Below are 24,057 nucleotides of genomic sequence, written 5' to 3' on the forward strand. Positions count from 1 at the left end.
AATACAAATGTAGGCCAATATGTGGCTTGCAGATTTGATTCTGATTGGTACAATTTGGTTGTTGGTTGTTTGATGACTTACACATGTAGCTAATCTTTTGGTGGTTCCACCAATTCTATTACATGGACTTTTGCCATGAGAATTAGCAAATAAATGACACTCAGTTTCAGTTCCAAAATCCATTGAATGATTGCAAAAATGCTTTTTTGTGGGTTTTGAAAATTTGTAAAGCAGCACCAGAATTGAAAAAGATCTTTTTTTTGGAGAGCCAAGTGATTTGGTAATAATTGGAATTATTTGGTCAGTAATTGACAAAAAATAGAAAAACATTCCAGTTATTAAGTTGTACACTTGTACATTACAGTTATCAAGCATAACACTTGTGTTTTTATGAGGTAACAATTGTTACAAAGCGCAATTACAAATACATTTTAATTTTATTTTTTCTCGTTTTTGTCTAAATTTAACACGGAATTTCTATCAGAAAACATTGAGAACCATGAATTAATTTTGCATGGTAGACTTGTCCTATCTTAGTAAATATGTGGACAAAATTTCAGTGCAAATTTTCACTGGGGTTATGGGTAACCGGGATATTTAAAGGACCCCACTTTTTTCTTTTTTTCATTTCAACCCTTGTTTCACAATAAATATCTCCCAACCCCTTTAATATTTTGTACTGAAATTTTCGCTGTTTAGAGAGAATTCTATAAACAACATTTTTAGCTAATTGCAATCAAAAAAGGGGTCTTGGCGAGGTTTCAAAGTTAGAAAAATTTAGCCGAGTGCTCGGAATGGCCAACTTTGAATGTCTATGACCTTTGACCTTTTAGAGTGACAATGTTAAATATGTTGTTTTTTTAATATTTGGTCGAAGTACTATCACCTGTAAAAAATTGGGTTGTTACCTTATTTAGTTTAGCAGTAATAGGGCATCAAACATGGTCCAAAATAGAAAAATTGCGCCCCCTCGGCAGACCCCTCTTAACTCAAAGCTTTATAACTCTGGCATTTGTCGACAAATTATGCTCAAATTTTGCAGGTGTTCATTAAATAGGATAGTAAAAAGGTGTCTAATATTTAAGGGAAATTGGAGGGGTTAAATTTCTTGACTGTGTGAATTGACACGGAATGGCCCTGATATGACTCCTGTTTTTAATCTGTAATTATGTTACGGTATATAAGAACAACAATTTCTTCTATGACAAGGTTATGTTACCTTGCATGTACTCTTTGAGCATTTTTATGTTGCTACCCGGTGTACACCTTTTAAAGTTTAAACAGCAGCCAAACAGCCCAGTTTGCACTTCATGGTACTTCATGTGAGATCTTAGATCTGGCAAATTTTTTTAACAATATGTTTGCGCACCTAAAGTTGGAAATTGGAAGGTTGTAAACTGTTGCATATTCAGTTTTAGGGGTGCAGGTTTTGTCAAATGAAAAAAAACTTGCAACACTTTTCATTGTGGCTCCTAAAATTTTTTTCACATTTGATTGGCCAAGTTTTTACAGAAGAACATATAACAAAAAATGATAATGTTTAAAGTAGGTTAGCTTCTATTTGCCTCGAGAAACCTGAAATTGAAATAGATTAGTAAATGCCAGGCTTCATTCCATGGCACTTGTTACCCACATTTGTGGTGTGCAGCGCTAAATAAACAGGTGTGCAGTTGTGCAAAACAGGTTGTTTTTCCCTTTTGAATTGTGACGTTCTACTTTAACATGGCAGAAAGATTTAAGTATTCCAATTTACTAGTCAAGGTCTGTACATAAATTGTTTGAGAAAAATATCTGGTGTGCACCTGCTGTGTAGTGTGCAGTGGAATAAGTGTGCAGCTCACTTAGCAAGCTTTTTGGTTCATCAATTAAGAGCGTTAATCCACTCCCATGTCTGTCAGTTTAGCTATACCTTTAGAAGTTAAAAAACACATTTTTTTAAATCCCTATGTGTTTCAAAGGAACTTTCCTAATTTGTTATGGTCAATAACCTAAAGTTGTCATTTTGGGCTGATTTTTTTAACAATACTGGATAAGGATGGACAATGCATTGCCCAAAATGAGCATGAACTGTACAGTCCTATTGTTTTTTTCGTTTAATTAGAATGACAGTGTAGTTGCATAATAATTGATTTTAGCTAAGGCATCAAAAAAAAAATATTGAAATTGTGATCCCATTTTATTAATTAATAAAAAATAAAAAAAAATTAGGAAAAATTTGTGAATACTTTTTTCGTGTATATTCATGAAATTAGCATTGTTTTTGTGTCAGGTTTAATTCCTTTCTTATTTTCTTATTTACATTTCAATATGTTCTAAGTTTTGCTAGGGGTGCTCAGAGCATCATAAGTAAAAAACCTAGCATCCACTACCAGGTGAAGAAATATTGCAACAGTCTTTTTGTTTTTTAAGTTGCGAAAAAAAATTTCCACCGAAAAGCATATCGGTCAGGGATGAAGAAATCCTAACATTCAGAATTCGGCCAGAATCTTGTGTGGTTACATATAGTATAATCATTTAAGAAGAGTAAATGTAGTGCTGCGGGTGCTTTAAATTACTAGACTAAGCAAACTCAAATCAAACACTATATATAGTTTTGGAGCATAATGCTCGATATATTATAATACCTTCCTGAGTTAAATATTTTGATTATATTTGGCTAGAAATAAAAGCTTCTATTCTAAAATACCATTCTAGTTTAAACATCCCTAATCTGTGGTAAGTAGGTTTTTTATTTTGTTATTTAGTGAAGTGATGCAAGCTTTTAATTTATAAACTAACTATTTATTTATTTTTGTTAATTTGAATAGAGGTAAATCCAATAGAAAGATGATCAACCTGTGTTTTCTGTGCTTAATATTTTTTGGTATTACTTTATCTACTAGTGCAAGTAAGCCTGGTCAAGTTGTATATGCTGTCAATGCAGGAGGAGATGAACACACAGATTCATTTGGAATTCATTACTTGTAAGTTTGCTCTTGCTAAATAGTTCAAACAGTTATTAGTTACATGCTCTCATTTGTTAGGTTTGTCTATATTACTAGTGGGTGGCATCCCTCTGGGGATCGTGCAACGGGTTTAAGTGGTTACCAGTAATCCGTTTAAGTTTTTATGCTAAGTGTTAAATCTATAAAAAAAAATTTCTGTTTGATATGCAATAACAAACTTTATACGAAAGAAGGTCGTTCTATTGAATGTTTTTATTAGCCTCAATCTCAAAAAGGAGCATTGACCGTCGCATTTTGAAACAGATTAAAACATCGGCAAACTATAGCTCCCGGCTAAACTGATAATAAATGGCCGTCTTACCCTAACTTCAGTAGTAAGCCATGTTTGTGTTTTTCTTGCACAGCTTCAGCTGAATAATTTACTAATTATACAAAGGGCAATTTTGAAGCCACGCTTCATACCATCGGCAAAATTAAACTACATATATCACCAAATTTGTTGAAATAACGCGGGACAGTGGTTCGCCATCCCTATATACAATAAATTGGTTACAAATGGATTGGTATTAAAAAAGTACTTTGTCAATCAATAAGGACTCGGCCAGACAAATTTACGCAAAAAAATTGGCAACCATTTTACCAATGAATTATTCTGCCTAATAATTGTATTTACCTATCTTTGACAGGTCACATAAATAGTTTTTTACTTGCACTATTTTTACACTCTAAATTTATTCTACAGAGTTAATTTTACCTTTTTTATCTTTTTTTAGAAAAGACCCTCTCAGTTTGGGTGTTGCCAGTGATTACGGGAAAAGAGAAGCTGTGATAAGAGCACCACCTAAGGATAATGTACTATACCAGACTGAACGATGGCATGACACATCATTTCATTACAACATCCCTGTGAAGGATAAGGATGATAGTGATTATGTCCTTGTCCTCAAATTTGCTGAAGTTTATTTTTATGGGCCAAATTTGAAGGTCCAACCATTGATTTATAAATGTAGGATTTAACAAATGGCTTTTGCTGTCTTTTGAAAAAGTTTTAGATGGAATTTCTTTTTTTCATGTAAAATAGTTTTTTCATGTAAAATAGTTCCTTGTCTTATGTTTAGTTATCGCTATTTGCTTTGTAAAATATTTTTAAAGTGAAATAAGCTTGGTAACTTTTAAAGTTTAAAACTGAAACATGACTTATTGTTTGTCCAACACAAACTTGACATGAACATCATCTATGATTTATTTACTGGCAAAAGTTAATATATCTCTTACGTTGTAATTTTGTTCAAATTCTTAAATTTTGTTCAATTCTTAAATTACTATTAGTTGACCCTTAATCATTCACTAAACCAGGGTTTCTCAACCGTGGCCCTCGGCCCCCCTCGGCCACAGAGCGGTCATTGGGGGGGGCACGGGCATAACTCACTAGCTAGATATTGCAAAAACCAAAGTGTGACTATTTTCAAAATATACCAGTTACCTTAAATTTGTGTTTTTTAATACTAATGTAAAACTTTATTGTAACGTTTTTGAACACATTTTTCTGATACCTACTTTGACTCGTCAGTAGGGATGTTTAACCAACATTGAGTATTGGATCCTCTTATTCGTTTTATTGCGGAAAGTTATGCCTAATTGTTCGTTTGCAAGTGGCAAGTTTGGTTAAATGCCTGTCGCTGTCGGGAAATAATTACTGTATAATAGTGTACGACTGTACGTATACTAGCAATGCAGTGTGGCGTCAGCCTTTATTCGGGCGGCCAATTATTAATAGGATGGATTAGGCGAGCAACTAGTGCAGTGGTTCTTAAACTTTTTGAGACATTTTTGAGATATAAGCATAACAGCAACTTATTTCTAGGTAAGTTGCATTAATGCAAAGGATGTTTTTAACCCAGCCTAACTGTTTTTAACCCAGCCTAACCTAGGGTTGCCATATTTTGAAACGCGGAATTTCTGACCGCTGTTTCAGTGGCCAATTCCAGATCAGGGAGCTTAAAAACACTCAAAAATCTCAAAAAATGGGGTGGAGTATGGATTTGGGGGCTTTAAGAATACATTTTAAGTTACATAAAACTGGAAAATAGATTAGTGATGCTTTCTTGCCATTGTTTAATCTAAAAATTACAAGTGTTCTGTGTTTTTAAAGAAAAACGTACAGTATCGTGTTAGGGGAAGTCCCAGCTTTTAGCAATTTTAGTGTTGTAATTTTGGAGTGTCTGCGGAGCCCCTAAATCTTGTCCAATTGTTTTGTAAACTTATGAAACTGATTTTTATGTGACACATAATAGGAAATCAAGCCGAAAACATAATTTTTCAAAAAAAAGTTAAATCTGAAACACGCAAAAACTCTACAAAAGCGAAAACAAAAGGATTAAAAAGCCATAAACCTGGTAGTGTGACGTAACAATGAACAGTATTTTCAAACAATTAACAGTGTTAGCACTTTCTCTGTGAATATTCGAGCTATTTATTAAACAGTATGAAAATTAAACAAAATTTGGTATTAATAAATAGGCTACCTTTTTTAATCGCATGCGTGCGTGCGGCACACACCATGTTTTTCTCGAATGGCCGATCAGAGCGGGTAACTTAATCACGTGATTAATGCGTTAGCATAAAGTTTTTGTGGAATCATCTCCTCACAAAACTAAAATACTAACCTTAAAATCAACAGGAATATTCTACACGACAGAAAAAACTAATGTGTGATAACTCGATGTTGTCCATTCAATGATCACCATAAAGTTTAGTCATAATTAATACAGATTTTGTCAATTTTCGCGCCCCTCTTGTGAACCTCGCATGCCCCCAAAGGGGGGCGCGCCCCCCAGTTTAAGAACCACTGAACTAGTGTGTAAGGCCAGGTGCAGTAATTTCGCAATTTCCTTTAAGAGCGTTTAGTTGCAAAATAAATATTCCATTGTAAAATGCATAAAGTATGCTACGTCACAACAGGGTTATTCAAGGTCATTTTTAGACCAACATTCAGCGGTTTATGCACAGCTTAATTTTTAAGTAGGCTATTAGTTGAGCATTAATCAAGCGAAACTCAAGAAATAATCTCAACGAATGTAGTGGCATGGCTTGGCTCAGTACAAAACAGAGCCAAATATAAAAAATGCCTTGGCGCATACGAAGAATAAGATTTGTAATGACTAACTAAGTTAATTTAAATTAAAATGACTTATTTGTAATTTTTTTAGAAAGTAAGTGCATTGATTCGTTAATTATTGGCTGTATTTGTTATTAACATGAATAAGTAAAACAGGTGAAAAGACGTTAAACACAATCAGGTTTGCAGAGCTCCTCTGGCAAATGTAATTTTTATTCCGACGTTTCGACGTCCTATACAGGAGCTCTGCAAACCTGATATTATGCCTGGCAGTTAAGCTTATATATGTTAAACACAATGCTTGGTATATTTATAAGCAGGGGAAAAAGGTTGAGAACCACTGCACTAAACCCAAACTTATTATGTTTTGTTTTGTGTTTCTAGGTGTTTAATGTGCGTCTAAATGACCGGCACATGGTTGCACAAGATCTTGACATATTTAAGGAAGTGGGACACAGTACAGCATATGACAAAGTAATACCACTAACAATTAAAAAGGGGAAACTTAGTGTTATGGGAGAATATTCAACTTTCAATGGTGTATTGAAACTGGAACTTGTTAAGGTAACTTCTTAGTTTTAATGGTAAACTTTAGAGATAGATCATATTATAATATCGGTCAATGCTCCAATATTTTTGTCAATTTTAACGTTAATATTATTTAGTTTTTTTTAATAAATATATATATGAAATATTGTATAGTTTTTCCTAAGCAGTATGACTGAATGCGATTATGTCGGCCAAAGAATCAGCCAGAAAACCGAAGAAATTGGTGCAAAAAATGCGAAAAAAAATATGAAAAAATTTTTTTTTTTCTAATTTTTTTTAAAAAGTTTTTTTTTCAAGATCCATTTCACAAAATACCTTGTGGTTGTTTCCACACATATTTAATCACATATATTTTTGAAAACCGGAAATATGTAATAAGTAAACATTACACACTACAACTGGCAATTCATTTTGTTGCGCAATTTTGAAAAAAGTTATGGTAGTGCGAAGCACGTTGTTTAGTGAGAAAAAGCTAGTATAAGGCATATAGATTGTTTATTATTTTAAAAAGTACACAATTTGATCATACAATTTATGTGTTGGCAGTTTTACTTTGATTTGGCAAGTACTCTGATTTTAAGTTGAATTCCTGTATATTGAGTTGAATTCCCTGTTCCTGTTAAATGTACAGGTATAACATTTGCATCGGCATATAGAGGATGTACCAGGCTATGCTTCTTCACCTAAGGCCTAAAGCACCTGGGTGTGCGACCTTTCATACTGCCCAGCCAAATATATGTATTCGGATTCGTCGACTACCTGTTAGTGACTACCACAACGTTTATTCGAATCAACGGAAAAGTTTTTTTTTTTTTTTTTTTAGATTTTATAAACCCCAGTTCGAAAAAATTGTTCACACACTACATGCCATCTTTAAAGCGACAAATTTTCACAGCTGTGGAACCTTATTTGGATCGGGAGGTTTGCGGTAAAAAATAAAATACTACTTTTTAGCTGCGCAGAGAGAAATTTGTTTCTGTTTTTTACAACTAACATGAAATTGATAAAGTTGCCCAAAATTTTGCGCACAAGCCGAAAATAAGTGCGCAAAGTGCCCAAAATTTCCAACAAAAAAGTGCCCAAATTGGATACGCGGAAGCGGGAGACCTTTTTTTTCTTTTTGGTCTTGACTATTTTCAGATTTTTAGTCTGTTAATATCCGCGAAGTTGTCAATTTAACGGGTCCTTAATGATATTTAGTTTGGTAGTTCTATAATCTGTAATTATGAATATAATCGTTTTTTTTGCTAATTTTTTTTGCTAACCCCCAAGGGGTCCATGGACCCCAGTTTAAGAACCCCTGCCCTAACCCAAATAATGTGCATTGATTTAGTAATGATATAAACACTTTCAGTCCGAATACATCAATGTGTTACGTAACAATCCTATATAACCTGGACTAGAAATTATCTTATGCCCACCTGAGTTTGGGCTGTTTTCCAGCGTTTAAATAATTATTAAATTAACACACATTATTTGAGTTAGGGAACTGGTTATCGTTTGAGTTTGAGTGGGTCAAGTATTATTAAATCTATCTCATAGTTTTTTGTAAGTTTTTAGCCAATATTTTTTATTTATATCTGCCGGAAGTTTACCTAAAGATCCAGTTAGTGCAAATTGCCGCTACCTCAAGGTCTAAAGTCAGACTCTCCTGCCTTTGGATGCCCTAATTATCGTAGACCTTTTTAATTTCTGACAGATCACCTGAAACTACACATGCGTGTAATTTCAAAGTAAAACATAAGACACCGAATATAGGCAAAAATCATACCATGCGTGCTCAAACAAAACTATTTTGTGCACTTTTTTAACGGTACGTAGCTTAAACAAAACTAATTTGGGCACTTTTTATTCCATACGTAGCTCGAATAAAACTAATTTGGGCACTTTTTTGTCCGTACGTAGCTTAAATAAAACTAATTTGGGCACTTTTTTGTCCGTACGTAGCTCGAATAAAACTAATTTGGGCACTTTTCTGTCCATACGTAGCTTAAATAAAACTGATTTGGGCACTTTTTGTTCCGTATGTAGCTCGAATAAAATTAATTTGGGCACTTTTTTGTCCATACATAGCTTAAATAAAACTAATTTGGGCACTTTTTTGTCCATACGTAGCTCGGATAAAACTAATTTGGGCACTTTTCTGTCCGTACGTATCTCGAATAAAACTAATTTGGGCACTTTTTCGAAACTTGCGTGAAGCAAAAATGGGGTACATAAGGTATTATATGTAATAATCTTAATAGTGATAATGTGGGCTTCAGGAGACGACTGGAGGTTGAATTTAAGTAAAAAAACAACTTTTAATTGTTTGTTTTTTGCTTGCGCACTTATGTGAAAAAAAGTGCGCAAGTGAAATTTCAAAATAGTTTTTTACTTACTTAACTACCAGGAACAACCAGGAGTACAAACATACAATGAATGTTTTTAAACTTTAAACCAAAGTGAAAAGTGATAAAACATCAGTGTAAATATATTATTGACAATATGTGATCGTATAATTTAGTCTTGGCAGCAAAATCCCTCTGTTATCAGCTTTTGCAAGGGGCCCAATTTTCAGGACGTTGACCCGGAAATTTTAGTAAGTCTGCAAAAACGCAAAATCGGAAGATAAAGGAATGTAATGTGTAAAATTTTGTGCGCCTTAATCGCGTTTTATCATACATAGCTCGTTTTTCTTTTTCCTGCCTCCGATATTTCCAGACTTTGTCTATTGTTGACTGACATACATTTTGTAGGTGTGCCACCAAATTGTTTTATCTCTGTTGGTGTGCCACAAGTGAAAAAAGGTTGCAGAGCACTGGCTCATATGGGTGTAAGAAAAATTGTTAAATATTTGTTAATTTTAAAGACAAATTATTATAGGTTTGTTTCACAGCAAAATTTTGACTTTCATATCAAAATAATTAACCTCTGCAGGCAAAAACATAGAAATTGATGTGATTTTTTTTATAAAATAAAAATCCTTTTATAAATCAGTAAGCTTTGCAAAGAAAAATATATTACAATGCACAAACAGGACTTTAATAAAAATGATTACATTGCACAACAGGACACAAAAGTTATTCAATGGTCACCACCTCTTATACAAAAACCACACACCTTTTCTATTTTTTTTTCAGTCAATTTTTATGTGGCTCACTTTTGACAAGGAAAAAAACAGATTTGGAACTTTAAATATTTCACAACTGTTTGAGACCCTTTCAAACTTGTTTCTCATATAAAATTTTTGTGCCCCCCGGAGTTAACCACATTAGTTATTACAAATTTGTACTGATATAACAAAAGGATTTGTTATTTGATTTTTCAAATTTGTCTTTTTCACAATTTTAAGTAGCTTTCAAGCAGACATACATATTTAATTACTCATTGGCATCACAATCCTATTTACTATTCTAAGAGTTGAAATAAACTGATATAACCATGGGTGACATAAGTGTGATTTATCACAGAACTAACATAAAATCCAAATAATGCTGTTCTGTAATACATAAAAAAACATTGTGTTCTTGCTTTGACTTTCTGATAGATACTACAACCACGTTGATTCTTTACATTAGTTTATTATTATGGAAATCTAATTAGTTAAATTACATACTACCATAGCTGCTAAAAATCTCCTTAATTTTAAAGAGGTCATATTTGCTTTTTGTGTACTGATTCTTTCTTTTTTTCTTTGTGTACTGAAGTAAAGCAATTTTAGCAGTTTTATGTAGGCACTTATTGCTAAAATTAGGTTCTATCTGTCATATTAATGGACTGTGTTTCTACCTTGTGATCAGAAAAAAAGTATCAACATATAATAGAGAAAATTTAATCGCATTAAATAGGAATAACATTAGCTTCTTAGACTTAAATATCAAAATAATCACAAACTACAAGTGTATTTTGTTATTTTTTTAAAAACAACAACAATGATTTGCTATTTTATTTTACTCTAGCACAAGTGTCATGTTACACATTCTAGACTTATAGTCACCTGATGTTACTGCTGAAGTTGATTGTAAGCGAAATATAAATTTGAGAACACATCAAACTCCTTGCCTAAAATCCTTTCTAAATAAACATTATACCTTTTGTGTATCAATGAAACGTGTTAACAGTATATTGCTATTTATTGCATTACAGGGGGCGTCAGATAATCCAAAAATTTGTGCTTTTTATCTCATGAAGGGTACACCAGAAGGTAAGAAGGTTTAAATCATTGAAATAAAATTTAAATTGTTATGTTGATTTATTACTGCATGCACAGGCGCCGAACTTTCAAAATTCCAGGGCGTTTTTTTAAATCAGTCCAAAATGTTTTTTATGCATACTCACCAACAAAACACAACAGTACTTATGAAACAGGTACTTCCGTAAGTTATTATTGAAACAACGCGGTGTGTCTCTCGGAATTTTGTCATGCGAAATTGCAAAAACGCGCAAAATGCTCAAGGACAATATATAGTGGCGTTCTACTCAGCTCATAACAAAGAAGTGGCCTGTCAGTGAACGACACAATATTTACGCAAACACGTTTATTTATTCACACTACCTAATAAGAACGGCGTTTAAGTTATACTTAATGACAAATCGTAGCATTTCTGGATACCTGGCGAGCAAAGCGAGCGCGAATTTTGTGGCATATCCGGAGTTTTCTTAAGTTCCTTGCAAATTTTTATTACATAGGCCTCATCGATGCGTTAGTAGTACTGAACAATAAAGTTGTTTTAATTTTTCGCTTTAGATTACCGTTTTCTACTAAGCAGCCTATCGTCACAGTGTGTTTTAAGATTACTGAATTGTTACCTCACACGAAGTAGTGTGCTATACGGCGTATCAAATTTTGATAAAAAAACAAGCTCAGTTGATGGGTTAATGCAGATTTTACCAGATGAGGTTAATCCCCAAACACAGAATTCTTTTGTAGGCGATTTTACCAGCTTTCGTGCGATTTCGTCAGCCTTTAAGGTTGATAGACACGTGTCAAAGTTAACCCTAAAGATGCGTAGTAAGTTTTACCTGACAATTTTTTTTAATATAACCTTTTATGGTTGATAGTTTCAGGGTATCTAGGGCGCTTTAGGGGGGAATCCTACTTTAAAACATAAACTTATCAGATGCATCAATAATTTTAAACTTAGGTATCAAAAATGGCAACAAAAGACTGATAATAATTAAAATTGGCGTTCTGTATTTTGCGAGTTCAACACCTTAGTTAATCTATCTGCAGGTGCGAGCGGATATTTCCACACGATGTAGGTTTCGCACATTATTGTAGTGAGTTGTGCTACTGACGGCGCATCTTTATAATAGTTTTATCAGAATTGAAATTAACACATTAGTTGCGCGTGTAACTCGGTCAAATTTCAGGGCGTTTTGACGCCCTGCCAAAAATCCAGGGTGTCTAAATCTGCACACCCACGTTCGGCGCCTATGACTACATGCATAGTTAAGTCTTGGAAGCACTTTTCTAAGATTTCTATGATATTTACTTTGTGCAAAATATAGCGAAAAAAACACATGTGCGAAAAAAATTAAAAAAATCCATTTTGAACACTAATCACTAACTAACGCAGGGTTTCTTGAACTTTTTTTAGCACGGACCCCTAATTTTATTTTGGGGGGGGGGTTGTTGTATGGACCCCCTTGTGACCCATTCCGAGAAAACCTTTTTGAACTGCACTAATGGGACATAGCGCAATAAAATTAAAATGAATTGGTAACAAACTGTTTGTTTTGTTAAATTTACGGAATAGGGAATGTCATTTGTTTTTCAATATCTTTGATTTAATCTCACTTAATGACTAATGTGATGTATGCTACTGCTTGTTTTCTAAAATAATTTGAAATTGTGGCTTCGTCTTTGATAGAGCAACACGCATATCATCCTTTGCATTCAACCGGTTTTGACTCTTCGTCTTAATAGTAACTAAGGATGATAATCCTGACTCACATAAATATGTAGTCGCAAAGTGATTCCATTGCCCTTAGTTCAATGAGCTCATCTTTTACAAGATCCTCAAAACTGATAGATTTCAGTTCAACGAGGAAAGGATAACGTATCCACGCTGTACTTTCAAGACAGTAACTTCTAAAGGAGCTTTACAATGCTTCCAAATGACTGCACATATCTGTGTGCACTAATGATGGCAGAGCATTGCAAACTGCAGTTCCATTCTGAAGCATCAATTCTTCCAACATTGGGACATTTGAATAGTTGTTAGTGTCCAATCTCCTTTTCCACAGAGATAACTTGCCCTGAAAAGCTTTCGAGTTTTTCAGAAGCGTCCATAATTGTAATGGCAGGTCCTTTGATAGAAAGATTTACCTCATTTATATCAGTAAAAACATCTGCCAGGTAAGCTAACCCTTGAATATACTCTTCACTTTCAAACTACTGCTTTGAAAGTTCAATGTTTTTCTCGTTTAGAAAAAAAGAAACTTTCATTCAAAGTTCAAATAAGCGCCTCAAAACTTCTCCATTTGACAGCCACCGAACTTCTGTATGATAGGGGAGAACTTCATGTTTGGCCCCCATTCCTTGACACAACCCCTTGAATATTCGATGATTCAAAGCACGAGCTCTGATAAAGTAAGCGATTTTCACACTGCAAGACAAAACTTCTTTCAACATTGTTGGGAGAGTTTTCGATGCTAATGCGTGGCGATGTAAAAAGCAATGAGTAACACTGACGTGAGGAGCTTCTATTTTTAGCAAAGTGGCAAATCCAGGTTTCTGGCCAAGCATTGCAGGTGCTCCATCTGTGCACAAACTTCCAATTTTTGCTTCCAGTCAAAGTTTTGCAAAAAAAATATTAAGCATTTCAAAGACATCAGTGGCTTTCGCATGTTGTAAAAGTCACTCACAAAATAAAAATTCTTCTTTGGTGTCACTACAAACATAGCGAACAAAAACCAAAAGTTGACGAGAATTACAGTGTTTTTCCTAAGCAAACATTTACACTCGCCAGCCCTGGTGAACAGTCATCAATCAGCACTCCAGGACGAAAATAACACTCGCCAAATTTGTTGGCACGCAGTTGGCAAATTTACCTGCTAGCGTGGTCATTTCTTGAGTTATGATTAACCTGTCTTGTGGTTTCTACACGTAAACATTAGTTTTATAAAAATCTGGTCGTTTATTTTCATGCATGGATGAACACTTTAATTACCCATAAAGCAGTTTTCGCTTAAAACAATGTTTTTAGTCGAATTATTTATTACAATTATTATCTTTAGTTAAAAAAATAACACTGACAGTTTACTAGCCACGGCTTGCCTGTTTTACATTTATCAAAAAATCCTCGCGCTCTATTTTTCGTATTCTGGTTCTTATGTGCTTGGAAGGACGTTTCACCGCAGGTTGCTTCACGTCAGAAACAAAACGCCACATTTCGCATAACACTATAGTAACTGGTTAAACAGCAAATAATAACAAATAATTGTAAATTTACAACTAAGCCATTCATTCGCAAAGTTAATAACCACATGCACCAGAGGTTTTGTGCTGCGCGACGCCCTATAGTGGGTCGTTTCAATTTTCCAAGTCCATCCGCAATGGTTTCGATTCATATATTAACATAATTGCGATATAAAATATTTACAGACAGTTATTTTTTAAGCTTTGGTTTGGTTGACCGCCAAAAACAATAAAAGATCACAACAACATAACGTAGACTAATTGCTAATTCTCAGCTTTAGGTACACAAGTAGGCGGCATTTTAAAATAGCGTAGTGGTCAATGGGCCGTTTCGGTCCCTCAAAACATCTTTAAAAAAAACTGCTTACACATATTATATTATTTGCATTAAAACCTATTATTACCAAAAACTGCAGCAATTACTTATAATTTTTTTATACAAACAATTCAATGAATACTGAAAGTGAAATTCTTATCGCTGGGTACACCGCAAGTCCAATATACCTTTCCAAAGGGGTTAATGACCGGGTTTAACATTAGAAATTATCAACTTTATAGTTAAACAATAAACCAACTATTTGCCACTGCAGCAATGATGTGTTAGCCACTCCCCAGTTGGCCAAAGGTGTCAATCAGCGCTCGCCCGCAGCGATTTGCACTCGCATTGGCGAGTGGGGAGTGCTTAATCCCAACCCTGAATTAGAAATATCTGAACTTTCATCCAGTTGCATACTGAATGGAAAGGATGTGACTTTCAATTCTTCCATTACTTGCTTTAAAATGTTAGCGGAATTGTCAGTGATTCTGGAGTGGACGATGTCATCGACACAGGTGCTAATTCAAGCTTCCTTCTTTCTTTTACGCCACAAATTGTTTTGATCATCAAGGTTTCTCCAATCGTGTGTTATTTTTTTTGCTTGGCGCTAAGCAACCTTCTACGATGCTTCAAGATAAGGTTTTTACGTTGTGATAAACCCATGCTTTGGTAAAGTTCCAGCTTTCTAAGATCGAGCTTTCTTGCGTAATAGATCAAATATTGTCAGATGAATTGTTGGGATGGATTAATTGGAAATGCTCTTAACTTTGAGGGCTTAATACTTCCATTCGCAAGAACCTTTCCACATAGAAAGCACTGTGGCTTTTGAATTCCATCGCCGTGAGTGACGAAAGTAAAACCAAAGGAACTTAACTCAACGACAAAGTTAGCCTAGTTAACTAGCCTAGCTGCAACTGATATATTTTTACAATGCTAAAATAGCGGCAAAAACAACAATGTGGAAAGTGACGTAATAGACATACGAACAACAGAGGCGTAATGAATCCACTTTTACTTCAAAGTTGTATTTGGGTGAGGTTTGCAGGCCTAAAGGGGCACTTGGATAAAATAGTCCATGTTGTAGGCTAATCTTTGAAAGCAAATAATAAGAAACCCAATTTTTTAGTTGTTTATTCTGTATACCAAGAACTTTTAAATAAGTTTAAAATGAAAAAAGACTAGTTTCATATAGCTTTATATCCCAAATTGCACACATACTATTTTTGATTATATTTTGCGTGGTAAATGCATTCATCTGCATTTTATCTTATGGAAGCCTTGACATGTCTATTTTGGTAATGACATAAAAAAATGGCTCACTAGAAAATTTGTTTGGGCAACATAGTTTAGCTCAACGGTGTCCAACCTGCGGTCGTCGATAAATAATTGTGCCGCCGTTATCTTGTATTATAATAAACATGTGTTGGCGGCCGTGTCTGTATTTTTTTCTGTATATTTTGTTTATATCAAAGAACAAAAAAGATTAAATCATAAACCACAGACAGTATAGCTGGCGACCAAACATTGATACAAGCTTGCGTTTTACCTCATGCTGAATTTGGAACTTTGAGGTCTAAAATTAGACGGGGTTTTTATGTTGTAGGCCAGCCAGAGATTCGTCTATCATTTCTGGTTATCAGATTGGCTAAAAGCAATGTGAGCAGGGGTGGTTGCAGAGGGGGCACCTAGCCATGCCCCCTAAAAAAAGACATAAAAAGGACATAAATGCCTGTGTTTATAACATATGCGATTCTTTTCGCATTTTTTTCGCGCTTTGTGTGACTAATCTACATTTCGGTTCCATATTTTCCCACGAGTTCGTTAGACAACAAACGTTTAAAATTAATTATGTTATGATGTCACGTTTTGACAAGTTTTTGAGTCATCCCTAAGAAAATTCAACTAGCGGCCGTGAGAAAAATAAGACTGTCAATGCGGCCGTCAACAGATAAAAGGTTGGGTACCCCGGGTTTAGCTGGACAATATATTTTAAACTTAACAAAAATATATCTTCTATAAGTATTCTTTAGATCAGGGGTGTGCAACCTTTTATACTGCCGGGCCAAATATGTGTGTGGAATTATACCACGGGCCACTTGCATATCTTGTTGCCTATCAGTTAGTGACTACCACAAAAAAAAGTTTCGTTTTTAGTTTATTGTGAATCATCAGAATAGTGTTTATGAGAGCTTTGAAGTTGGCTTGCTTTTCCAACCACCCTATCCAGGTTCACTTGAATTTAAGCGCTGGCAACCCAAAGTCCATTTTCTAGGTGTTTTCACTTTCTTTTCTAGTTTGGAAAAAAAAATTTTCACATACGTATGTTAAACCTTACAATGCCATCTTTAAAGCGACAAATTTCCTCTATTGTGGAAACTTATCTTGATCAAGAGGTTTGCGGTAAAAATTGCCAAGACTCATTTCCAAGTACTTTTTTGCCTTTAAATCAGGTCTCACCTGCAGTTCAATCAATTTCGTTTGAATATCAGTTGGTGCTTTGTCAACTTCCCTTTGAAATAGGGAGGGAAATATTTCAAACGAATGTTTGTTGGATTTGAAGTCTTTAAAGCGATTCAAAAATTCATTTAATGGATCTTCAAGTTGGTCTACGAATTCTGTCTGTTTTCTCAGGAAGCAGTCCAGTTTCTTTAAGAGATTGAAAGGGGCTTAGATCTCCTTTTTGTAATTGAGCTTTTTGAAGTCTTAACTTGTTCTGAAACGCTTTTATGTGCCCAATGCCCATACATGTCATTTGCATACTGGCCATTTTGCTGCAGCTTCGTGTTGAGGTCATTCAGGTGTGTAGTTATATCAACCAAGACAACAGGTCTTGATGCTCACAGTTAGATCATTTAAAACCTTTTGGAACTGGCAATGATTAAGTCCTCACACTCAAATAAAATTTACTGCATTAGTGACCGGACCAAGGACTTGTTAAATTTCAACGTCTTTGTGCACACACTTTCCTGGTGAATGATACAGTGGAAAATTGCAGACTTTAAGAGCTCCGCTAAAACAAGTACGAAACGTATTAGTTATATTCAGTGGACTGTGACCTAATCTCAACATACAAAAAACAGCAGTAATTGTAGGATTCTTTCCGTATAGGTGGTGCGTGTTGGCCGATCTATAGAAAAAAATGACGTTTAATTTTTTTTAAATATTGAAACTGATAATACAGCCCTTAATTTCGCCGGGAGACTATTCCAGAGTTGAATTGCCTTGCAAACAAACGAGTTATGCATCCTTTGGGTTTTCGAGTGGACAGCGGGCATTTTTAATGGGTAGCAAAACTCATAGCTAACAATATCTTTTTTAATTTAGGTATGTATGATTGTAAGTACGATAGTCCAATGTGATAAATTAACTTAAAGAATAGTGACCAAGCATGAACATTTCGTCTTAATGAAGAGGAGTTAGACCAAGGTCAAGTAGGATTTTACTGTGTGATGTGGTTCTCATGCACCCTAGCATTAGCTTGGCTGAATCGTATTGAACACTTTCAAGAAGGTCACTGTCGGACTTTACTACAATTGTCATAAATTATGTCGGCGTATTCCAGTATTGGAAGAATATGAGCTTTGTAGAGTTCAAGGAGTATGTGGCGCGAAACAGTTGTTGAAATCTTACGCAGAATGTTTAGGCAGGTACATGCTTTATGACAAGTATAGAAGATATGTTTATGCACACTTTTCTGCCTTTGGGGTCCCCGCTGGCGCGAGGCGTAAACCTTTGCATCGTGTCGATCTCAACCTGCTTTACCATGATGATCGTTGGCACGTAAGATTTTTTTGTTGCATCGTTATAAAATTTACGTTTCTAGCCATATTTACCACTTTAGTAGACGTTAGTTCTGCGTCAAGTTGCAGTCTTTCAGAAAGAGTTTTATCGCAAATACCAACTACTATGCGATTTCGACTCATTTATCTTTGAGAGCACCCTAGTTGCATTTATCGACTTGCGAATACAATGAATTTATAAAATCATCAACAGTCTATCCGGTTATTTGATAAATGTGATTGAAAGTGGCTCGTTCATAAATAACATTAACTCTAACATTAAAGTTTTCTTTAAACTTCATAATAACCACATCATAAGTGGAAGACTCATCGAAAACGACGATAATACGCTATCTCCGGTGTTTCCCAGTAAATAAAGAAGTAAGTTCACCTTCTTTTTATCTGATTCACTACATAGATCCGACGCTTGTTGATACCTTTCGAAGCGTCCCATAAAATTGGGTTGGTTAAAATTAAAAGCTTCTGGTGGTCTGGCTATTGAAAGACATCCTATGCATTTAAATCCTACTTTTGACCCCATGCAGTATTTACTGGCAGGGCATGTTACTGGCAGGGCACACACCACGGCATATTAAAATACAAGTAATGGATGCCGTACTACTGCGAGAGTTGCGCTTATATACAGGCACAGAATGCGTCATAAAGGCGCACACAGCAATCCTATACAACAGTGGTCTTCAACCTTTTTATCAAGCGACCCCAATTTGAATAAAATTAATTTAGATTTTACATTACAAACCCCTTTTGGTTTTCAGATACTTATAAAACCATTTAATTAATGCTGAAACAAAGTAACATGAGCGAATATATCACAAACAATTCAGTAGAACTGTGGATTCACATGTGCACCAAAATGATTGCCTTTCAATTTGTTTCAACACAAAATTGTATTCAGTGGGATGGTGGTCTGCATAATGTCTAATATATAGGGCGATTATTTTTTTGCCGGCATAATTAACCACCCAGGTCTAGTTTATCACATTAGGTCCATCTCGAACTTGCTTTTGCTTTATATAGTATTGTATTTCTGATTCAGACAAAAAGGGTTGAACAGTATTTGCTGTCTGTTTTTGTTTATGATTTGCAATTATCCCATTTCTTATTTTGACAATATGCTAGGTCTGTGTTAATTTTTTCAATTTTCTGCAATTATTCTCACGTTTTATTTCAACTGTTTGCACAACATTTTTCTCAAATAACCAACGTATTGTTTTTCTTTGGAATTTTTATGGCTGTTTGTCTTTTTGAAATGACAAAAATATCAATTAAACATTTTCATGAGTTTTGCATAAACCCGAAAAAAATAACTGATTTGTGTTCGACGGGTAGTCAGTAAAACATGTAAAACGTGTGGTTGACGATGCCAAGACATTAAAGCAGTACTTCAAACAAAAATATGTCATTTAAATCAAAGTATTTTTAATAGGTCAAAATTTTGTTTAAAAAAAGTAAATTTTTAGGTCAAAATATGTTAAAATTTTGGTTTTTAGGTCAAAATTTTCTCATTTTTTTTTAAATATTATGCTCATTGTGCTGAATCCAGCTTCACACAGTCAAGTGATTAAAAACGAAATGAGTATATTTCAATAACATAATTGTGGGGTACGTTGATTGCACCACATTTATTTGGCAGATCTTAAGAGCTAAAAACAGCAATTGTATGTAAAAGAAACGAAAGCCTGTCTTACCTATGCACACAGTCACGTTTATTATTGTGATGTCATCGTACAGAAAACAAATTACATAAATTGTACTACAACAGTAGGAATATGATGAGTTATGGCGACTCCACAAAAATTTTAGGCGACCCCACTTGGGGTCTCGACCCACAGGTTGGAGACCACTGCTATAACACTGTCTTTTCTATTTTTAGAGTTGTCCTTGACTTAAAGTTGTGTTTCCTGCTTGTCACAAACATATTTTGTATTTTTTTCAAGTATTTGATAATTTATTTGCCAGATGTGCCAAAGCTTCCCCAACTTAAGAAAAACAGTGATGATGAAGAATCAGAAGAGGACTATGACGATGATGACCAAGATGTAGTAGATAACCTTGGTCCAAAATCAGATTCGAAAAAAACATCTCAAAAAAGCATCACTCACAAGAGCAAGATAAAATCAGGGCCTGCTGCTGTCAATCCTTATGCTGAAGATGGTAGCAGTCTTGTCATGCCAATCATGATTGCTTTCGGATTGTTTATTCCTACATTACTTTGTCTCTGTCGTCTGTAAACATCAGAATTTTAGACATAATTTCTTCATTGTTTTAACGACAATGTTTGTGAGCTTCAATGGTGGTGTGAATTTCATTCTGAACCAAAAGGGGAAGTCATTTTCGCATCATGTGACTGTGCAATGTTATACGTATCTGGCCTTTTACACATGCATAACAAAATTTTAGTTCATTTAAAACAATGGTTGTTTGGTGCTTGATGAATCTACATCTTTATCCATCACAGTTTATCTGGTATGGCAGACATTCCATATGTTATTAATCTTTGTTAATGTTAATGATAAACTAAGTGATAATCAAGTTGATCCAATCGCCCAACATAATCATCTTTGGGCAGTTGTGATTAAAATATTGTAAATACGGTCAAATTAGTATTGGCAGCTCCTTTTATTGATTCTTAATTTCACGCACAAAATTGTACTGTGACATGTGTTGTGGATGGTTTTAATAAAGTATGTAAGGAAACGTATGTTTGATTGTTTCTAAACTAAGTTGTACAATTTTCACCATTATGAGGTACGCAGTGTGGATGAAAAAAGTTATGTTAATCTACCTAATGGCACAATTTTGGAAATATTTATGCAGAAAATATGTTGAATGAGATCTTATGAATAATAACCACATTCTTGTTAATGCTTTTTTGTGATCTGCTCCTGTCAGGATGATTAAGTGACAAGTACGATAAACAATTTACAGGATTAAAGTTTTTTTTTGATGAAAAAATTGTTATTTAAATTTATTGTAAACCTTTTCTGGCGTTTTTCACACAACAATCTATAATTTTTCGCAACTGCAGTTTTTTATTATCACCTTTCTGAATTTTTCCGTTTCTTAATGTTTTGCACGGCCACTGATCGGGTATGGCAAAAGACGATTTTTGCGATCGTATTTGGATGTAGTGCTGTTTGTTTTCGTTCGTTTGGAAAAATTACAAACACTTTTATTCGTTTGTTTCTTTATTCTAAACTCATAAATGAGTTATATTTTACCAGGGTTGGATTTTATATTTTCAACAATCCGTACAGACGCTTTTAGATCGGTTATTTGGAGTTATATTCGTTCCGCTGGCTATGCATCGGCTAAAACGTAAAAGTGTTTACCTTTTTGTGTCACATTTCGAAAGGTATTTTATAATTTACCTTGGATTCTAAGAGTTGTATTTAATCTACTTCACTATATAGTAGCAAATAGCTAAAACCTAATAGTGTTAACCGGCATTATGTTTATGTCAGGTTATTTGTTTTGTGACGACAGGCTATGGTTTAGCCCAGAAAACAAACTGGTCACTAGGCCATTTTATTAACTTGGTTACTGAATCGAGTTTTCGTGCTTCGTACGAAACTTACATAGTTTGCTATGTCTGTGAAAATTATTATTGCCAAAAAAAATACAGAACTAGATGAGGTCGCGGTTGTATATTTTTTAGGGCCATTATTTTTAAGGATGGTTCGTCAAAATAATTAGGTCATTATAAATAGGGTTATTTACCAGGTTAATTCTTGTAATATTATATATTACACCTTGATTTTAGTGTATATATTAGGTTTTTTCTTTCCCTTGACTTATTTCTGCAAGCACAAACATATATATGGGCCGAAAATATTCCGCCTTAACTTAGGACTTAATTGCGAAAGGGGTAGTTTTATATTCTTACACGTTAGTTTGGTAAAGACTATGTAAATTTAATTTTGTAATCATATTTTTGCTTATGGTGTAATCTGGTGACTCAATTCATCTACGCTGTATTAATGAAGCTTCTCGCAATGCTTCCCTGCGTTCTACGATGAGTGAAAATTTATTACATGACCTTTCCTCTTCATGTATTACCGCGATATATACAATTCAAATACGGTAAGCAGTGTTCCCAAGATGACGTTATCAAACAAATATTCTCAATAAACTTGTATGTACTACTGCAATCGAGTTAAATATGTTTAAGGACATAGCAACAAAGTCGTCGCTCGAAATAATATCCGGTTTTAGTTTAAATTGACAAAATGTTTAATTTAAAGAAACTAGAATGCGCGATGTCTTTAGGGCTCAATTAAGGATCACGAACTATTCGCTCATTTGCATTTATCAAGATGATTTAGTCAATTTGTGAGGGCCATTATTGACCCCACAGGTGAGATAAAAAACATAAACTCTTTGGGCCTACACAGCATGGATGATGAAAAACGATTATACAAAGTAATTTATTACGTCACAATCGTCAATGCTGATTTGATTTGTTTAATTGCTTTAAGTTTTTTTAGTTTTAATTTGAGAATAATGTGACTGCGCAAAAGCAAATTTTACTGCGCAATTTGTCTAGTGTAGCTGCGCAATAGCGCAGTTGCGCACCTTAGAGGGAACACTGACGGTAAGGTATTTGGGAATGATTGAAAAATATATGTGATAAACAGACTTTATGTAGATAATGCGTACGGCCATGATATTAAATTTGGACCAGCTAACATGTTTAAAAAGCAAATATAATCATTCTCTTAAAGTGGTTTAAACCCTATGGTTTACTATACTTTTGCCAATTTTACTCGGTAAATTTTTACCATACCTTTGTCTGTGTCATCACTGTTAAAACATACTTTGGATCTGTTGTTTCGAGCAATATGCAAAACTTTATTATGCGCCTAATACGCCACCTTTTAAATGGAAAGGAAAAATTATTTCCTTGTTTCGCTTGTGATTTTCAATTATCCTATGTCTTATTTGAATAATATACTAGGTCCTAATTGTTAATTTTCTGCAATTATATTTACCTGGTATTTCGACTGTTTACACAACATTTTTCTAAAATAACCTGCGTCTTGTTTGTTTGTTTTTTGAAGTGACAAAAACATCAATTAAGCAGTTTTATGAGTTTTGCATAAACCTTAAAAAATAACTGATTTGTGTTCGACAAACATCAAAATTATGTGGTTGACGACTATCCAAGACACTAACTTAGTACTTTATACAACGATTTGACGTTTAAATAAATGTATTTATAATAGGTCAAAATATTAAACTTCAAGGTCAAAATTATATGGGCCGAAACTTTATTTTCGGGACATATCTTGTTTTTGCCGCTATTTATATGGGCCGAAATTTTATTTTCGGGACATATCTTGTTTTTGCCGTTGTTATTTTTATATGGGCCGAAAATTTATTTTCGGGACATATCTTGTTTTTGCCCGAAAATGTTTCAGACCGATTTTTGTCCGGAACTTTATGGGAAAAGTATACATCGTAGAACTTTCAAATTTTCAGACATGGCGTAGAGTGGTATGAAGATGCAATGTCGAGGTTTATGAGGCTGCACCCCTAGGTGCCTTTGACTGGGGGGCAAAAACCTGAAATATTGCGTTTTAGCTCCCTGTAGCTAACGACTGCCATCTAGCAGCAGAAAAACTTCGATACAGAATTCGTTCATATTCGCTTGCTTTGTCCAGCTCGTGAAGTGACGAAGCGACTGGACGCCTGCTGCGCTTTATTGTCCCGCGTCCAAAACTGGGCGCTTGCGACGTGCATTTTAAAAAGAGGCTTCTCTTTAGAAAAATTACAAAATGCTCTTAAGAAACAACATATTTTACCGCCGCGAATTTAAATGCGAAATCTGGTGGCAATATGCACCTCTCTCTCTTTGCACCTGTTTCGCATGTTACCAATCCAACATACCAACACCAGGCCTACACCACTTAAAATTGTGTGTT

The 24,057-nt window shown here is 34.5% G+C and overlaps 1 protein-coding gene across 1 annotated transcript; it reads left to right on the forward strand.

Moving 5' to 3' along the window:
- Positions 1-2,811: 2,811 nt before the first annotated feature.
- On the forward strand, positions 2,812-21,310 carry LOC146140590 (malectin-B-like). The gene is made up of 5 exons (XM_083391612.1): positions 2,812-2,963; positions 3,719-3,929; positions 6,448-6,627; positions 10,741-10,798; positions 20,093-21,310. The coding sequence occupies exons 1-5, from the start codon at positions 2,827-2,829 to the stop codon at positions 20,362-20,364; spliced, it is 858 nt and encodes a 285-aa protein (XP_083247738.1). The 5' UTR covers positions 2,812-2,826; the 3' UTR covers positions 20,365-21,310.
- The last annotated feature ends 2,747 nt before the right edge of the window (positions 21,311-24,057 follow it).

Source organism: Ascidiella aspersa, chromosome 6 (assembly GCF_963924565.1).
Source record: "Ascidiella aspersa chromosome 6, kaAscAspe10.2, whole genome shotgun sequence".
In the NCBI taxonomy this organism is placed as follows: Eukaryota; Metazoa; Chordata; class Ascidiacea; order Phlebobranchia; family Ascidiidae; genus Ascidiella; species Ascidiella aspersa.